Below are 21,127 nucleotides of genomic sequence, written 5' to 3' on the forward strand. Positions count from 1 at the left end.
TATACAGACATGTTCCGAACTGTGTTACAGAAGTACTTGAACGAAGGCAACTTCCCAGACATGTGGAAGATCCAGAAGCTGGTGTTGCTGCCGAAGCCAGGTAAACCACCAGGTAATCCTGCCTCGTATAGGACTATTTGCCTGCTGGACACACTTGGGAAACTTCTGGAAAGAATCATTCTCATCAGGTTGATGAAATGCACGGAAGGCGAACGAGGATTGTCGAACGTGCAGTTCGGTTTTCGTCAAGGAGTGTCGACGATTGATGCAGTCCGGACAGTGCTTGAGAGCGCTGAGAAGGCGTCCAAATAGAAGCGAAGAGGTGACCGATACTGCGCCGTGGTCACAGTGGACGTGAAGAATGCTTTCAACAGTGCCAGCAGGGAGGCCATCGCCACAGCGCTACACCGAATGCGGGTCCCAGAGCAATTTCCACAATAGAATCCTGGTGTACGATACGAACGAAGGGCAGAGGTCAGTGCGAGTGACGGCGGGCGTCCCTCAGGGATTCATTCTCGGTCCGACTCTCTGGAACGCTATGTACAATGGGGTCTTGACACAGCAACTTCCCAGGTAAGTGAAAATCTTGGGCTTCGCGGACGACGTATCGTTAACGGTGATGGGCGAGTCTCTCGAAGCAGTAGAGGCCTCGGTGACAGAGATGATAAGCACGATTGAGGACTGGATGAACGGAGTCAAGCTACGAATAGCTCACCACAAAACGGAAGTGTTGTTGGTGAGCAACTGCAACTGCGATTGCAACTAAGCGAGCTCTGAAACTTCTCGGAGTGATGATCGACAACCGGTTGAACTTTAACTGCCATATCGACTATGCCTGCGAGAAGTCCGCGAAGGCGATAAATGCAATAACGAGGATCATGCCAAATGTCGGTGGCCCGAAAAGCAGCACAAGACGTCTGTTAGCTAGTTTATCTTCGTCAATACTACGGTATGGTGCTCCTGTATGGGGATCAGCATTGAAAACGAAGAGGAACCGTGAAAAGCTGAACAGAGTATTCCGGCTTATGGTCATACGAGTCACGAGCGCCTCCAGGACAATATCGTCGGAAGCAGCGTTATCGCCGGAATGATTCCAATCTGCATCACCCTGGCGGAGGATATCGAGTGTTATCAGCGTAGAACCACCAGAAACGTGCGAACGATGGTTCGAATCGTTTCGATGGCGAAGTGGCAGCAGGAGTGGGACAGTACGGGGAAAGGTAGATGGACTCACCGGCTCATTCCACATTTGTCGCCGTGGATGAATAGACAACACGAAGAGGTAAACTTCTACCTAACGTAGTTTCTATCTGGCCGTGGTTGTTTCCGGAAGTATCTGCATCGGTGTGGTCACGCCGCGTCTCCATTTTGTCCGGAGTGTGAGTATGTTGAAGAAACACCAGAACATGTGATTTTCGATTGTCCCCGGTTTGCGGAAGTACGTAGGGAAATGCCTGCCCTAAGGGTGGATAATATATCTCAGGAAAAGTGTCGTTATGAAGGCACGTGGAATGCAGCAAACAAAGTGGTAACACAGATACTCTCGGAGTTGCAGCGAATATGGAGAAGGGATCAGCGAGTAAGCGTCGGCTCGAGAGAGCTTCCTTCGTCGGGGAACTCTTCGTCGGTGTAGTCTTGATCCGACGTCGGGGACAAATGAGTAGACCACGTCATAGCATCGTAAGGATCGTCGTGGAACCGGACGCCATCTCCCAACGGGAACCACTGGACCGACCTTGGCATCCTTTCGGTCGGGTCGTATACGGGTAACGAAAACGTCGGTTTCGGGAAAACTTCCAGTGTCGGGGAACTCTCTGTCGGTGTAGGCTAGATCCATCACCGGGGACTAGTCGAGTAGACGTCACAACCCGATTCGAGTCGTCGGGGCATCAGCGAACCGGAAGCCATGTTCCAACCGGAATCGCGTAGCCGACCTCGGCACTCCTTCGGATGTCCCGCGTGGCGTAAAAGGGGATTCGGTGCCGGGAGAAATTCCTTCACCGAGAAACTCTCCGTCGGGGTAGTCTAGGTCCTTAGTCGGGGACTAGACGAGTAGACCGTAGCATAGTACCGTTAATATTGTCGGAGCACCAGTGAACCGGAAGCCATCCTCCAACCGGCATCTTTGGATCGACCCAGGCACCCTTACGGTCGGGCCGTGGACTGGTACCGGAGGCGCCGGTTGCGGGAGAATTTTTCTTCTCCGGGAAACTCTCCGTCGGTGTAGGCTAGATCCATCGTCGGGGATCAGTCGAGTAGTGTGGCGCGATGTAGCGGCATTGGGTCGTCGAGGCGCCAAAGGTGGATCGAGATGGATAAAGAGAGAAAAGCAGGAGCTCATTTTCTCCCAAACGAAGAAGTGCATGAGCACGACCTCACCCGAAGTATTGAGCTTAGCTTAGTTCCGGGGGGATCGAGGCAAGATGTTCAAGGTGTTTTTTTAGTTGGTAAGTTTCAGCCAGTTCCAGTCGCTGGTTCACAATAGCGGTAGCTTGACAACTACCGAGCGAGTGATCTGAGAAAGTACATAAGGTATTTCACCTTGTAAAAAACACACACACACAGACACAGAACTTTTTATTCAATAATCAATGTTGCTAACTACTTTTCGATACACTCTCTAGTACCTAGTAGCTAGTAGTACTTTCGGTTTTTTTTTTCTAAACCAAAACCTGACTCGTTCCCTTCGGGTTCGGGTCGAGTTTCGGGTACAAATCTGTAACAGTTATCTCGTTGACGTTTGTCTTTAGGATTTCATTATCTAGGACCATTACTTTATATACATTAATGGTGTGAACATAATTTCAAAGTTTAAAGTCATGTTGTTATTTGTTATTTTCACAATAATTTAAGTCAATTGATTTGAAAACATTTTGATATTTTAACGTTTTGTGTTTTAGTCTTTGTTAAGACGTAGAACCGCTTTGAGCTAGTTTTAAATATTATTAGTATCTAACGAGGAAAATTGACATGTGAAAGCAATTATGTAATGAAAACCGCGAAAATATTACCGCACTTTCCTACTTCGCCGCTGACACTGATTCGAGATTTTGTTTTGGTCTATTTTTGCTATCTGAGGGGTACACAAGAGCTTCATACATCTGTATAATGGATCTTAACCGAATTGTAGAAGCAGTGACGAGTTAGCTACGGGTTCGAGTCCCGTGTATGTGGTAACATTATCGCGATTTTCACATGTCAATTTTCCAATGATGACAGGTTTCATGTGTAATATATTTTAACTTGATGTTGAAGTAATACTCTCTCAAATATATAAACTTGACACCACTTCAATAACGCACTCAGTGTTGTAAGCAACTGTTTTCATGGCAGTTTTGATTGCAATAAACATGTTAACCACTCATTTAGGGATTTAAGTGCCTAATGGGTAACAGCGAACCGAGAAAATTTGACGCCCGGGCAAAATAAGATTTGCCGCCCCCATCGTTGGTTTAGTGAGCAAAAAAAACAGAACTCCATCTCCAAAAAGATGACTTGGACGAGAAAAATAAAAGTAGAACGAATGCATCTAGACGCGAATGATGTTTATGAAATACAACTCAACAAGGCATCCACCTCTGTGTGCATTATGATAAAACTTGAAAGAGATGCAACTGCATTCGCTTCGGTTAACGAGATGCTCAGTGTCCCAGTGGTGGATGGTGCCAAAGAAGTGCGTGTACATGACCTCCTCCCACACGTATACTTTCATTTGAAGCTTTAGTACCAATCAGAGGTACCGATCCCATTAGCCAGATATCGAATACTCGAATTCAAAGGTTAAAAGATTCTTAAAGTCAGTTGGATCGTAGCGCATACTATTTCTCTGTAAAAAAGAATCATCTACGAAATATCTGTGATTTGCATTTGGATCCATTTCTCAATACACCATTTACGAACTACACGGGGGTTCGCAAATCGAGTTTGTTCGTAAAAAAAGTTTACGTGATTTGACATTTACTTTGTAAAAATAGTTTATGTTATTTGGGATTAACCATAACCATTATGTTACAACGGATTTGAAGTCCAGATTCTATAAAGATATACGTTTCGGAATCTAAGATGGCAACTTTCGATTTATTGATGTTTTTTGAAACCCCTTCCAATATTAGTACAGTTTTCAAGAAATGTCGATATCCAATCCATTACGAAAATACCCTTATTGTAAGGGTTTTCAAAGGATAACGATAAACCGAAGATTGAGATCTTAGAATCTACATTAAACATCGTTTTTCGGCATCTGTTCGGTAAAAATTTTCTGAAAATACCCATATTCAAAGGAATTTCAAGAAATATCGTTAAACCTAAAGATGCCAAGTATCGTATTTATAATAGTTTTCAAGGAATATCTATAAACCGGAAGCCGCCATCTTGAATTTCGAAATGACACTAAACATCGTTTTCCAGTACCTACACATCAAATACGTTCCGAAAATACCCTTATTGTAAGAGGTTTCAAGGAATATCAATAAACCGGAAGATATCCTGTGTTTGTACCTGCGCATAAAATTCGTTCCGAAAATATCCATATTGTAAGTGTACTAGCGAGCATGATATTCAAATGATTAAAATTTATTGAAATGAAATAACTAGAATAAGTAACATGTAAATTTATTACACTAGTTTTAAGCACACCTACATATTACACTATCTTGAATTCGCAGTGAACAGTGATTTACCGTCAGGGATGACGAAAGAGTAGGATAGCGATTAGGATGACATTTACCCATATTGATCATAGTTTTAATAAACGGGAGTCAAAAACTTACAGTCGTACAGAGCACACATATTACTATCACTCGATAGGTAGACCGAACGTCTGCCATCGTTGTTTTGTAAAATCACGTGGCAAATTAGACTTTGGAGTCAAGTCCAACCAAGGAATTCTCAACGCCGGGAGACACGCATAGCAAGCAGAGGCTCGTACAGTAAGTGTTTCCATGGAATATCATTAAACCGGAAGTCACCATCTTGGATTTCGAAACGACCTCAACCATCGTTTATCCTACTTACACATCAAATCCGTTCCAAAATACCATTATTATAGTGGTTTCCATGGAATACAAATTACTCGGTTTTCATGTTATGCAAAAACCTCTTTTTACCAGGTTACGGTTACGTTATTTGGTTGATAACGTGAAAAAGTGTTCGTAACCGGAAGTTTTGGTGTAATAACAGCAACAACAAAAGCGCTTGAATCGCTAAGTATTTATGATTGTTATAATATTGATTGAGATCATTTCTGGGAATATTGACCTGTTATCCAAAGTTTCTTCATAACCATAATGTGCTATTAAATTTCAATGCTGCAATAATATTGTATGATGCACATTATACCGGTCAGGTTTACCAAATTAATTCTTTTGCTCTTTGTTAACGATTGAGTATAACAGTGTATTTTTTTCTAATTGCGGCATCCAGCCAACCAGCGACTAGTTGGTAGAAACAGAAAATGGAAATTATAGAACGTTAGTACCCCAAGGGAGAGTAAGAATGTGAAAATATAGTACGGAAACTTTTAACTTCTTTAATCAGATTCAACGTAGAAATAGATTCTCTGAGATGAAGGAATCGATATCGAAAGACTTAGACTAATTTGAAACCTACTGTTAGGTTATTTGATAAGCTCACAATATGAATAGCCAAAGATAGAATTACATTAATGTCTTAATGAGACTGTTTAAATGGCAAAAAAAGGCATTATCACACTACTAGGTGAATTAGGAAGAACCTTTTTTGAACCTTCTACCTGTCACAGAGATACCGTACAACTACTTTGCTAATTGATTGCGCGTGTTCAGAAATGGATGTTTTCCTCGAAAGTATGACCTATAGTATAATGAAACTTTATATGCATCGTGCGGCTGTTATTTCAACAGTGACTACTAAAAAAATATTTGAATACCTCAAGAACAAACATGAGCATTTGCCAATTGCTATTTGCTAATGAAGGCGAAACTTCTGGATGAAAATTTTAAAATTGGAAACCAAGCAATTTCTCTAATTTCTAGGAACAGCAGATCCCGATGCAACAAACAAGAGTTAAAACAGATTTTGTTACATATTTAATGAACTGAGTTTCGAGATATGCTCCAACAAGCAAAAACACTACTTGGTAGACGGAAGACTAGCCCGAAGCAACGTGATGTAATTCCAGTTTATTTCTTTTGTTCTTGGCATAGGCTTCCTCATTGGTTTCGGTGAAGAAAAACGTCGTTCTATAAGCGGGTGGGAACTTTATGTTACACTAAATTCCAAATTTAATCGAGAAGTCTTGCATGTCACTAAGTCCTGTTAGCTGTAGAAGGCAAACCGAACACAGATCTTTCACATTGTTGATATTCTACTATCATCCTACATTTCCTTTGAAGCATCCCTCCACTGGTTCAAGAGAAACAAAGTCGTTTGCATGTAATTACGATATTCCCTTTTCAACGCGGCTTGCGTTGAAATACCTTCCGAAAATCAAATCTCACTAAGTATGCCTCTTATCGTCCTGTTAAAAATTGGTGGCTGATAAGTCTATGTAGACTTCGTTCTTTGTTGGTAACCTTGTATAAATACATATTCATTTCGGAACCCACGAACGCGATGAATATAATGAGGACGAAATTGAAAAGCGAGACGCTGTAATTTTTAATGTGGAAAATAGAGCGTCCTGAAACGCTACTCCAGTTTTCGTTCACATACAAACAGTCAGTACTTCCAAAACACCCGATGTATAATTCAAGCGAATTTGTGCCACAAATCCTACTTCACTACATGTTTTGACTAGAATTGTGTGTGGTCGAGAGGATGGTGAAAATTAAAACAAGATGATTGGAGTCGGTAACGAACAAAGAGGAGGTGCCAATCATATACCATAGTGTAAATTTATGAGAGCTGTACTATTTAATGTACACATCATTCATAGCTACCTGTGCGTATAAATTCATGCTAAAATGTGATAATCATATTCATTCAGTGAGTTATTGAAACAGAACAGGCAGCTGTTTACGTTTTAACTGATCACTTAGTTCCTTGATAGTTATACACAAGTATGTATAACACTTGTCTCCGCTTCCTTGTACATCAACAATTCTGTTTCAGTACACATGAAATTTATACACGTAATGACAAATATAGCAAATCAGCAAATGATGTAATAATGTCTCCTTCTTTGATCTGTTATTTCGTCCGCAACTTCCAAAAGTCATAGACGCTAAACGAGATATTTTTATTTCCAAAACACCACCAAATGTATTTTCCAGGAACTGAGCTGGATCAGAATAAATGGAAAATTTATCTGCACGGAAAGACCGAAATCAGCATTCCCTTAATAATAATAAAATATTTGTTGAAATGGCTATTTTTTTAGTTGAATTCACCAATTAAACGTGCTGTCATTTCTTAGATAAGGCACACTTCATTTCCATTTAACTATTTTTTTTAGTTGAACTAGAGAAATAAAACGTTGTTTTCATCAAACAGTAAATGGTTGAATTGGCTTCTGCAATTTGCAGCTATATGGCGCACTGTCACCGAAAAAATGTGAACACCGTAATGTCTACTAACCACTAAATGGCACACTAAAAAATTTCAGTCGCGGTGGTTTTTTCTATATTGGCAGGTATAAAAACGATGTTGTATTGGAGAAAAAGAAATAAACGAAACATAAACTTTTTTTTGAACAGTTTTTTCTAAATCGCGAAATCGACTCTCTCACTGAGAACTTTTTTTTTTTTAAATAACTATTTATTGGAATATGAGTTTTTCTTTTTTTTCTTTTTTTTAATAGCCCTCCGCACTCCCCCGCACCAAAAAGCTCACAACTGGAGCTCCCTGGCCACGGACACATACATACCTCAGCTTAGAAAAGCTAAACTATAGCAAAATAAAAAGGTAACAAAACCGCGATGATAACAAGCTGAGGTTATTACTACTAACGTTATATACTAGCGAAGAGACATTTAACTATTTACACTGCAAGAACTCCCAGTGGAATGTAGGATTCCTTTTAAGGGGCTCTTACTAATATTTCAAAGCTTACAAAAACTAACAGTAATTATTTATTAACTAATTAACTAACAGTAATCTATTCATTTCAACACTTGAGCAGGAAAAAAGCCCTCTTGAGTAGACTGTGGTACCAGCACTTGCTCAAAAGGGCACAAAAACCTCCTCTACTTTTAAGATTGCAACATTTGAACAATTACTCGAATCTATAAGTTGATAAATGTATGAATGAATGGGTACATGATGTTACGAATTTATAAATGAATTAATCAATGAATGAATGAATGAATAAAAGAGTTTATGAGTGAGGGAAGTAATGATTGAGTGAATCAGTGTATGAATGAGTGAATGAATGAGTGAATGGATGAGTGAATGAATGAGTAGATGATGGAAGGATGAACTGTACAAACACAAAAACAAAAACACAAAAACAAAAAACACGGTTGATACGATTACAGTATATAGTTAGCTATCTCTGTCTTTAGGTAGCGCTTTAATCTCATTTTGAATTCGACCGGATTGAAGGTTTGTTTGAGCTCATCAGGAAGACTATTATATATCGATGGACCGTAATATGTCATACGAGTTTGACCCAAATTCGAATAAGCTCTTACTCGAAATAATGAGTTGGCCTGTCTCGTATACCGCTGCTGGGTACCAACGGGTAATGCAATGTTGTGATGAGCATGTGGTTGATGGAGAACTTTGTGCACAAACAAGATAGCCTGCATATCACGAAGTGCCAGGAGAGGTAAGATACAGTGTGAAGAATCGGAATAAAGTTGTAATGTTGGATGAAGATATGGGAGGTTGTATATAGTTTTTAGACAGCGATTCTGCAGTACTTGAATTCTTTTTAGCTTGGATTTCGAGGCATGACCCCATATAATCAATAAGTATTGTATATGAGAGTGGATACATGCAAAGTAAAAGCTGATCAATGCTTTCCTAGAAACAAAATTGCGAACTTTCCTGAGAGCACCGGCAAGTGAAGATAGTTTGCTTTCAATCACTTTTATGTGACTATCCCAAGATAGTGTTGAATCTAGGTGAATTCCTAAGTATTTAAAACTATCAACTTTCTCTATATATGTTTGACCAATGCATGGGTTCGTGTGATGCGTCAGTTTTTTCCAAGGTGAATGGGATACCATGTATTTGGTTTTCGCTATGTTCAAAGACAGTAAATTAGAGTTAAAGTAGCCCATTAGGATACGTAAGTCGTTTTCTATGCATGTCACTAAAGTTGGTGTGTCTTTGCATGGATAAAAAAGCGCAGTGTCATCAGCAAACAATCTCGGAATACCTCTCAGTGTTAGGTTACCAATATCATTGATATATTGAGTTAAAAATAAAATTAAATTATTAAGATTATTGTGTAGGGAAAATTCTAAACCTACTTGTATTGTGTAATGGGGAAAAGGAACTTATATACTAACTTACTAACTAATACAGAGAGCGAATCGATTCAATTGAAGATTGCATCGATTTTTGTCGGAATTTGCTTATAATATTATGTGACATTACATCTAATGGTTCTATATTTGTGAGTCTGTGTAACTCATCTGTACTAAACCAGGGAGGACGCTTCAAAATCATTTTCAGAATTTTATTCTGAATCCTTTGAAGCGTTTTCTTCCTGGTGGAACAACAGCTTGACCAAATTGGTACCGCATAAAGCATGGCTGGTCTGAAAATTTGTTTATAAATTAACAATTTGTTTTTTAGACAGAGCTTAGAATTTCTGTTTATAAGAGGATATAAACATTAAATATATTTATTACACTTTGCCTGAATTCCTTCAATGTGATCCTTGAAAGTGAGTTTTTTGTCATACGTTAAACCTAAGTATTTAGCTTGATCAGACCATGTCAATTCCAATCCATTCAATTTTAGAATGTGATTATTGTTTGGTTTTAGAAAAGAAGCTCTTGGCTTATGAGGAAAAATAATTAATTGCGTTTTTGCTGCATTTGGTTTAATTTTCCATTTTTACAGATAATCACTGAAAATATTTAAACTTCTTTGTAGGCGACTGCAGATCACTCTTAGATTTCTACCTGTGGCTAACAGACTTGTGTCGTCACAGAATAGCGATTTCTGACAACCAACGGGTAGATTTGGAAGATCAGAAGTGAAAATATTATACAAGATTGGAGCTACACTCGAACCCTGTGGAACACCGGCTCGAACGGGTAGCAATTCAGATTTACAATTCTGATAGCTAACCTGAAGAGTACGATCAGTTAAATAATTTTGAATCATTTTGATCAAATAAATAGGAAACTGGAAATCAGACATTTTTGCTATTAAACCTTTGTGCCAAACACTGTCGAATGCTTTTTCTATGTCTAGAAGAGCAACTCCAGTGGATAACCCAGAAGATTTATTTGATTTTATCATGTTCGTTACTCTGACAAGTTGATGAGTAGTTGAATGTTCATGACGAAATCCAAACTGCTCTGGTAAAAAAATTGAATTCTCATTTATATGAGCCATCATTCTCAACAAGATAATTTTTTCAAAAAGTTTACTTATAGAAGAAAGTAAGCTAATTGGTCGATAACTTGATGTTTCTGCTGGGTTTTTATCAGGTTTGAGGATAAGAATTACTTTAGCGTTTTTTCCATCTTTTTGGGAAGTAAGCTAATGAAAAACACTTGTTGAAAATTTTTACCAGGAGTCTCAAGGCAACATCGGAAAGATTTTTAATAAGAATATTAAAAATTCCATCATTACCAGGAGCCTTCATGTTTTTAAGTTTTCTAATAATTGATTTAATTTCATCAAAATTCGTCTCAATAATGTCATCGTGTGATAACACTTGGGTTGAAATATGATCATATTTCAGTGAGACTTCATTTTCAATAGGACTCACAACGTTCAAATTAAAATTGTGTACACTCTCGAACTGTTGAGCAAGTTTTTGAGCTTTTTCGCCATTTGTAAGAAGTATTTGATTTCCTTCCTTGAGAGCAGGAATTGGTTTCTGAGGTTTCTTAAGAAGGATGCAAATAGCATTCCGAAATACGTATCTGTATTATAACGTTTGAAACACTTTCGGAAAAATAGTGACTGTGAAAATAGTGACTTTGTGAGAGTGTAATGACGTGATATAACATAGTGGAATTCAACGGTACAACAACAGTACTATTAGTTAAGAAAAGTTTCTGTCACAATGGCAATATGGATTTTGTGAACTTCGAGAAAATTATAAAATTCATCTTCACTCGATTTCAAAGATCGAGCATTCCAATTTAAAATATTCAAATATTTATTTAACATCACTGTTAAATTTTAAATTCATTATAATATTATTTGCAAATTGCCATCCGATTTGAAATGCTTCAAAAAGAGATGAAGTCGAATTCATTTGGATGATCATTTGAAATAGTTGATCTTGTAGGTAGATCATTTTATTTTCAGTTATATCGCCTAAATCGACTTCATTTAAAGAAGCGAATGGCATTGAAGGAATATTGGTAGGTAGACTGCCATTAGAAGAAGGTGATTTGGCCGGTCTACCTATTAATAAATTGTTTTCGTTAGAATTATTTACATTAGAAGAAATAGGAGGTAGTTTTCTACCTAATATACCAGCATAACTGACATTAGAAGAAGATGATGACGAGGTCGATCTACCTGTCAATAAATTGTTTTCGTTAGAAGACGAATTGGCAGGGGTACCTGTTTTTTGTTTCAAATTCGAAGAAATCAGTGCCTTAGAAGAATTAGGCGTGGCATTTGTAACGGTTTTTTGATTTTCAGGTATGTTCTGTAAATTTAAGGTCGTTGATTTGACTTGTTGTCTAAGCGAACGAGCGTTTAAAATTTTTTCCTTGACAGGACATTTCAAATAATTGGATTTATGATTTCCATTGCAATTTGAACATGAAAATTTATCAGTGGTTTCATTCATTGGACAAACGTCTTTCGAATGTGATTTACCACAATTCAAACACCGTATATCCATATGACAATTTTTGGTTCCATGACCGAAGCCTTGGCAACGACGACATTGCGTTAAGTTTGCAATACGATTATGCCGTTTATAATGTTCCCAATGAATTTTAATGTGGGAAATGAAACGTACATTTTCTAAAGTTTTCAAATTGTTTACATCACTTCGATTGAAGTGTATTAGGTAAAGTTCATGGGAAATACCAGAGCGTGGTTTAGAAGTACCATTCGCTCTTTTTTTCATAAGTATTACTTGGGAAGGGGCAAAACCAAGCAATTCTTTTAATTCATTTTTAATTTCATCAATACTTTGATCATTAGATAATCCTTTCAAGACAGCCTTGAAGGGTCTGTCTGATTTTATATCATATGAATAAAATTTATGAAGTTTCTCGGACAAATATCGAATAAGACGTTCGTAATCTTCCAATCCATCAACCAAGACTCGACATTCTCCTCTTCGTCCGATTTGAAATGAGACTTTTACTTCCGGGAGAAAAGTAGAAAGCTCAGTACGGAATGCTTTGAAGTCGGAAATCATCACCGTCACTGGTGGCATAGATTGATGTTTCTTCCCAGAACGACAAGCGTCCATTTTGGGAATTTTTGAAGAATTTTCTTCTATGTCGCTACAATCGGATTCAGGAAGAATCTCGTAAATATTGTTAGACGGCATAGGATCAGCGGAAGGGAAATCCGTCCGTTGTCTTTTATTTTTACATTCAGATTCTATAATATCGTGAATGTTATTAGAAAAATGTTGAATAACGGATTGTGATTTATTCCGTATTGAATTATTTTTAGCCTTAGGCTTGTTGCCTTTCCGGTTGGACGCAGGCATTTTTGAAATGAATGAAATTTTAAATTAAATTAACTAGACTAAATTAGTCTTCGATTAGACTCCTAGCTAGCCTTAAAAAAGGCTGATTAATTTCTTAGTCACTCTAATATCACTCTTTGTATCACTTAGTCACTTAGTTAGTGATGCAGGTAGTCTTGAAAAAGACTGAAGCCTTGAATCAATAAAACTCTAGGTAGCCAGAAAAAAATTCCAGGAGCCAAGAGCTATACGCGTGCGGTGCGAACGACTGTTCAACACCGACTGATGCTGAGAACTTTGAGCACTCGGAAAACAAAAACCGAATACAAGTAGTACAGCGGACGGCGTAGCCCGGAAGATACAAAATACAAAAAACATCATTTGACATATACCTACAATTAGAGTGCAACATTCGAAACTCACTTCATTGTTCCGCGTAAAAACATTGTTACGCACAATCACTTCAAATGCCCACAAATTCTCAAAAAATAGACTTTCCACTAAGAGTTTACGTCATTTTTACATATCGGTTTAAAAAATTTATTTATGGATATATCGTAACACATTCGAAAAACATTAAAACAATTTGCAAACAGTTTCAACAAGACTGTTAGCTTTTTAATTGATTGTTTTGCTTTGACACTTCTTATGAGTTTTTGGCTAATAAACTTGTCAATACAGCCAATTTCATTTTTTGTTTTCTTTGTGCTGCCCTCAATCAATGATGGTGATAGATGAATAGAAACATAATTTCTGATTTTAATAACAAAATTAATTGTCAATGAGAATTTCGTGTTAGATTGAAATATTGCTGGTTTGTGTCCAGGATATTCGCCAACTAAACACATTCTCTAAAAATAAGAGTTTATTCAGCAAAATAAATTCTCAGTTTCAACTAATTTCATAGTTATTTTGGAAATTATGTTGTTGAAATCAATTCATTCAAAAACAGTAATACGAATTAGGCGCAGAGCTGATTTCGGTCGTTCCGTGTGTCATCTGCCAAAATGATGACAGAGAAAGACAGGTTTTTTGTTTTTTTTCAGAAAAAATTCAACTGTAGTTTCATTTTTGTACATTTCAGACAATTTTAGCTTCAGTTTTAGTCAATGTGTAGGTCTTGTTTCTCTCTGGTATCGTACAAAACTAGTTCTAGCTGAAAAAAGGCAGCACAAGTGGAATTTACCAAGAACAATTCTTATCAGATATCGACATTTTTCATCAATAATAGATTATCAAATATCTGACGCGATAAATCACGTTTCCACTACTCATGTTTATTATATAAGCACCATCTTTTTAAATACGCCACTAGAAAAAAAAAATCAAAATTTTCTTTCGTGCAAAACTTTTTCAATGGCAAAAATGATGAAATTTCGGGATAAACTAGTTTAGAGTGTGATGTTTACATTTACAAAATTTCGTTACAATCTGTGTATCAAGAAGTGCTTTAACAAAACATTTGATGCGCGGTTGTGGAAAATTCAGGCCAGTCCTACAAGTGGATCGCGAAGCAGTTGGAAATCGACAATTCGATTGTGTTCCGGGTGATTAAATCATCCAAGAAGATCCGAACGACCCCGTAGTGAACTAACAGGGAAAGGTGAACGAAGAAATGCAACCCCGTGAACGCAAGGAAGAAGAAGGATTACTTAAAGCATAATCCGAACCTTTTGATTCGGTTACAAGGTCGAGAAGTTTGTCCGTCTTGTTCATCCAACACACAATTAAGAGAGCCGGATTTCATGTTTTCAATCTAACGAAGGATCTAATCGAACCAATAAACATAATACGTTGGTCAATTCCCGCGTCAAGAAGCAGAGAAAGCCTTCGAAAAAGACAAGCGTTTGGACAAAGAGTGGACGAAATTGCGTAAAAAGATGGCGCAAGTGTTGCACCTAATTTGATGAGTAGTGTTAATTCCAAGGTGCGGGTATTTTCCCTACACAGAAAGAAATAATGAAATTTACACGACATGTAAATCAATAGTAACATGGAATAGACATAGGTTGAATCGAAAGTTTGTTTGAAAGCCATAATCGATGCAAAACTAAATTGGATTGCATTGAATATTCAATGAATTGAACTGTATCTTTCAATTAACGCTTAGTTTTGTGATTAAATTATATTGAAATATACAAATTTGTAATGTAACTTTATGTTTAATTGCCTACTCCAAATATGTGCATAAAAATAGATGTAAATGTAACAAAATATTTATATCTGTGTAGAAAAGGAGAATGGATGAATACACTTTGCAAAAACATTGCTAATATGTATTCATTTATTCTATGAGAATTTAAAAAATGTTCGGTTTAATATGATTTTGGCGAAGACTTTTTTCGAGTACAATCCTTATATTCTGTATATAAGTGCTTAGTTAGTCTTCTGACAGTATTGTAGATCAATAAGGGAGAAATTCAAACATCAAAATTTATCAAATTCATAGTATTAAGAAACTTTATCTACTGTTTAAATATTGAAAAGTGCTTTCTGTATTTCTCACATAGAAATGTTATTCAATAATATCAAAAGTGCAAGGTTTACTATATCATGTTTTATCGCTGTTCGTTGAGTCTAGTAATAATTATGTGCTCTTATGTAGGTGTGTGCCGAGGACAATCACTCACTTTGCTCCGAAATAACTGGACCGGGTGTCTAATCCCAAAACTCCTGAATTCTATCCGAATGCGATCTCCTGTTCCGGAGTTACAGATTCATCTAATGTACACCGGTACCATGTTTTTTTAATCATGAAATCATGAACCATGTCTTCTCATGAAATTTCATGAGTAAAATGATTGATATCATGAAAATTAGATTTTTATCCGTGTAGAAAAACAATTAGTAGGAGTGAGATCCTGTTTAATATATTGGCCCAATAGATAAGATGAAAATAGGAGTCATCGCATCGATCTTTCGCATCATAGAGTTATGATGTACATTTTTTTTCCTTTTTTCCTGTAATATTGTTTCTTTGGGCCGAAGCGAATTTAAATCGACCGATCATATCGCTATCCATTAGGCCGACTGATAAGCAAAACGACATGCTGACTCAAATATGTCGTTTGAACAATTTTATATATCATTTGTATGTATCAGAGTTAAACTTTGGTCGAATTCGACATATCGATATCAGAAATAGGGTAACGGCTCTCTATTTCATCTGAGCTCTTTTTTCTATCTCATCCCTTCACCTCATTACTTTGAACATAAATAATATCTGAGCCAATCTGTGAAACGTTTTAAAATGATTATATAGGCTATTGTCAACTTTCCCATTGGGAGAAATGGTTTTAAATTCTTCGGTTATCGTTTTTTTTTCATTTTAAACAAACTCACTTTTCAATTTAGGACACATTTTCGTCTCCGCTATATGTCAACATAACGCTGTTGAGTGTGTGTGTGTTTCATCGACTGTGTCAGTGTTCACCATCACATATCTGCACAAAAGAGTTCCATTTTAACATGTGATTTGTCCGTTGATTGATAAACTTTTAAAGAATCACTGCAATCAAATACTAATAAAAGATACTCAGAGAGAAAAGTCTAATTTTCTACTTCACATTTTTTATAGACCTGAAAAATCTGTATTAAATTTAAGAAATCTGTATAAAATCTGTACTCTTATTTAAATTAGTTTGCGAAGGCAACATAAATCTGTATAAATGGCATCTCTGGCTCTGCATTTTGTTTCTAGAAGGGCTAATGCCTAAATAGTAACAATTCCTTTTTTAGTTTACCAAATCAACTTTACAGTAAAATTTTAGATTTACAAAGAACGGTAACGAAAACGACCCTACAATTTTTAGACGTCGAAATGATTCCAAGCTGGTTCTAAAAATATCGTGTGGTGTCTCTTTGTGTCTGTTTTGAAAAGCTTTTTTCTTTCACCGATAATTTGTGATATTGATAGAAAGAGAAACACTTCCGATATGCAAAATATCTTCCGTTATTTTTATCACAAATAGCTGGCACAATTTTCACAGACAATGGCTCAAATAAACGGTCTTATGGCATTTTATGGCAATTTCTAACCGCCCTACAATTGACGACGCTAAAAAGTCAAAAAATCTACAGGTCTTTAGACAGATTACATTTTGAAGATTAAACTACTAGATGTGCCAATGAACCTTCTTGTTTTCTTTCAAAAGTCTATAAAAGTTTGCTAAATTATCGTTTATGTATACGATTCTGAGCAGGGCATTATTATCAGGCTCGTACCCAGGATAGATAATTGTTCAAGGAAACCAAATCAGGTGAAAAAGGTGGATGGGCAAGCAATTGAACCTCTATCTCACGATATAATCTGCAAGATCAACAGCCCCATAATATTTATCGAACATTTTTTTATCGGGAGGGACCAAGATCCTTCGGGCCTTCCTATAGGTACGTGTCTGATTATTATACCATAATTATTAACTGAACTGCTAACGCAACTTTGCCGTTGATTTTGTACAGCCACTCAGATGAAATGAGATAATATGCTCAACAGACTATAGATGATTTAACCTAGTGATCATCCGCCCTTTATGCGAGGCTGAGAAATCGATCGAACCCAGGCAAATGCGTGAAATGCATCGACTAACCCATCCCACTACGCCCATCCACAAATACCTTGTTGATTAGACTTTACTAGCATGCTTGACATACTGTGGATTTCAACTCCAGTTGGTTTTCTTTTCTTCTAAATAAATAAATGCGTCCGAATATCACATTCCTATCAGTCTTTTTGGCACAAATAAAAAAAAATATATAAATTATCCCATGGTTTATATTCAAGATATCCTTTCACAAACGCTCAACTTCCTGATACAGAAAAACAAGGCAATAAAAGAAACTTCCTTCTGCATAATATAGCAGTCTAATTTTCATCCCAATTTCCCTAAGGCTAGGATAAAAGAAGATAAACAGTCATAAATCATAAAATTCAATAAGGCACGACACACAACAAAATAGAAATTCAGTTGTACTTACCAGTATGCAAGGACGGAATTCCTTGGAAAAAATATAACGCAAAGATCCAGCTTCTAAGTAGGCAGTTCAAGTTTGTCGATACTCTCATAAAAATAATAATGTTTATCATAATTTAAACTTCGGTGTGTCAACTTCACCACGATGTATGTGCAGCTCGCATCAATCTCTAGCTGACGTTCAGGATACCTAGATCTTGATTTTCACAAACTTTTTATTTCCAATTAATGTGACAATTATGTAACGGATTATGTTTTTCATCGCACTCTTTTAACTTATTTCCGAAACTATATTAACGACTAAATGTATTCTATGGAAAACACGAACAACATCCACCGACACTTGTTTTATCATGATAATTTTATCATTGCCAGTTGCTGGTTGACCACTTCAATTCATTAGAAAGAACAGCGAGATGGACGGAGTATTCTTATGTTTATCATTCTGCTTCTTATGTGCTCATTCACTGAAAATTGTGTGCCTTGCATATGTGACATTGTACGCAGTCTTATTTCAGTCTATCTAGCATGTACTATATCACCAGTAAAGTTGCCAAGGCCAGTCTGTTGTCTAAGAAACAAAGTTGAAACACTCAATTTATCGCCGAAAAATCTTGCTCAAATTTCATTGACGTTGTTACTCTGCGAAATTATATTACTAGATGCTTGAAATACGTCCCAGCTTTGTAGGAGAGATAGGATTAGAACGGCAAACCGTTTTACTTCTTGGTTCGATGCGATATAATTATATTCTATTTCTATCCTAGATATATCTTCAAAACCACAGCGTAATCTTCATTTGTATTCCATTGCCTAATAATTTTTAAGTTCAATTAATTCAGATATAGCGATTAAATGAAACATCCCGGGTTAGCGGTTTAATGCATAGGACGCTGGTCTTACAAGCCAGTTGTCGTATGTTCGAGCCCCGACCTGGAAGGATTCTTTGTGTCAGTAGGATCCATAGTACTAGCCATGCAATGATTCTGTACACTAAGAATCGGCTGCGAAGTCTGTTGAAACAGAAAGGCCAAATTCCACAAATGGAATGTAATGCCAGGACTTTGCTTTTTGATTAAATGAAACTGCCTTTATAAAATCTTCCTCAAGCGATGAAACATACTAACTTTGTCCGCAATTCATTTAATCTGTACTCCCCTATATCATGTATATAAATTAGCCAGTCAATTGACAAAAACTTCATCCACTTTCGAGCTAGACTCCGAGCTGTGAAAAAAATCAGAACGCATGAGAACCAGTGACATGGGAAGCAGTAAAAAAGATTCATGATGTACAGCAAAAAAAATGATTTTTGCTCCGCATATCGCTACTAAACATCTCGGATGATGAAAACACGGTCAGTATTTGCAATCAAAATCGTGCCATCAGGTAGAGTAAGCTACGATTCTTCTCACCTCATTTAGGCAGAGAAGGCTACAGTAAAAATGTTCTTATGGTTGATCATATCTGTTGTTTACTAGCTATCTGCAACATGATACTAAATTATACGAAAAACACGAATTCAAATGTATAAGCAAGACTAATTGCATAAAAGCATTCGAAAAACTGAACAAAGGTCCGTGTGTGTATTTGTATGTTTGTATATATGTCGTTAACAAAGCAGTGGAGATCTAAAAAAAAGGCTGAACCTATTTTAATCCAACTAGACCCAAAAGTCTCTTCGTAAACCAAAACACTATTGAATGGTTTTGCGATCCGATGATTATTTTTTTTATGTGAACAAAGGTTTATGTCCAAATTTTCAGTTTCTCAACATCTGTCACAACAAACCTTGTAAATAAAATATATTTCAAAACTTAGAAACCTTACGGATACCGATCCAATAAGCAATAATCTGTTACAATCCGTCCACTTTTGACGGATATATCGAAATTTTCGAAAAGTGATTTTTATGCCTTATCCGAGTACACAGTGGTCCAAACCATACGAAAACGCGTTTTTTGTTTAGACTTTAGAGGTTTAATATCCTAATAAGAGTTTTTGTATAGAATGATCCTCTTCTTTCCATATAATCAAAGTTGTCATTAATCCAACTAGAAGCGAGATAAAAATATGTGCGATAAAGAATTCATTTCTTAAAAAGTACAGGTGTGTAATGTCAGAGACATAACTGGAATACGAATAAAACTGACACTCTTTCTTTATACTTCCGAATATCAATTAGTTGATCGGTTGTGTGAATTGTGCAAGTTTTGTCCTTTTACACTACTAGAATTTGAAACGATACACCTAAGCTATAGTACAGATTAGTTACATTAAACATTCTGACAAACAAATATTACGAAATAACCAGTATAGTTCTTTATGATCAAATAATGATGGTTTTGTAAAGAACCTTTTATGAAGGCGTTCATGATGGAGAGTGACGAGCTGAGTTCAAATTCTGATGGATACCATTGACTTCCGATATATTCCGCTGACTTCCGTCATCTATTTCCAGGCTGTTGTCCATGGGTTCGACACTAATATGTGTTCTGTTGAAGTCTCCTGCTTCTTCCGCTTGCGGTAACAAGCTATGTATTTCGCTGGGAGATTCTTCGATTGCACCATAATTAACACGATGACAAAGCAAAGTCTTGGAATTACATTCCTTTTGTGGGATTTGGCCTTTCTGTTTCAACAGGCTTTGCAGCCGATTCTTAGTGTACAGAATCATTGCATGGCTAGTACACGCAGAGAAATTGAGCATGTTTAAAATAACAAAACAGTTAGTAGTTTTTTTTAATTTGATTTATATTCATTTCAAGCTAGAATATCATTGTTTCAAACCAATTTCTCCCTTCAACAAAAACAATGATCTCTGTTTGATTTGAATGATTTTGGTCCAACCAAATTATGGTGATGGTGATTATGGTCCAACCAAACCAAAAATATAATTGTTCCGACTGAGTTTATTGTGTAAATAATCCAACAATTTTTTAACATGTCAACCAAAGTTGCGTTAACGTTATCGGCAATGTTCTCGTTGACTCAATCCTGCTATACCTTCACATCTAGAAAAAACTTGGTTCAATTTATCTATGGTATTATTTGTGTAATGATACAACTAAGTTTACTGTTTAAATGAACCGCGTTAGTTTTATTTCATATAAACCAGAACAATTTTTTCTCGCGCGTATACACCATTATTGACATTATTGTCTCCCACGGAAGAAGTTTGTCCGCGTTTCATAAGTAAAAATTGATCTGCTTCTTCCATGTCCTAAGGGTACAAGTGTATGTATTGATGATAAAGTATATTTCAAAAATTTGCATAACATTACATAACACATTTTCTTTACCAAAAATATTTGATGCAGGTTCTCTGTTTTGGTCGGACTGATGGAGCACCGAATCGTTTGGATGCTATAAAAATTAA

The 21,127-nt window shown here is 36.6% G+C and overlaps 1 protein-coding gene across 7 annotated transcripts in view; it reads right to left on the reverse strand.

The window, feature by feature from the left end:
* LOC131435115 (lachesin-like) overlaps positions 1-21,127 on the reverse strand; it is a 122,362-nt gene that overhangs the window by 64,375 nt on the left and 36,860 nt on the right. For 3 of the 7 annotated variants that reach the window (XM_058602652.1, XM_058602656.1, XM_058602657.1), the window contains one exon: positions 17,753-18,319. The exons of 1 other annotated variant lie outside the window; for it this stretch is intronic. In XM_058602652.1, the coding sequence (XP_058458635.1) occupies positions 17,753-17,861 (109 nt within the window). In that variant the 5' untranslated portion in view covers positions 17,862-18,319. Of the gene's footprint in view, positions 1-17,752; positions 18,431-21,127 lie in introns of all 7 variants that reach the window. 3 more of the 7 variants (XM_058602658.1, XM_058602653.1, XM_058602655.1) reach the window with 3 other exon arrangements.

The sequence above is a fragment of the Malaya genurostris genome, chromosome 3 (genome assembly GCF_030247185.1).
Source record: "Malaya genurostris strain Urasoe2022 chromosome 3, Malgen_1.1, whole genome shotgun sequence".
Classification (NCBI taxonomy): domain Eukaryota; kingdom Metazoa; phylum Arthropoda; class Insecta; order Diptera; family Culicidae; genus Malaya; species Malaya genurostris.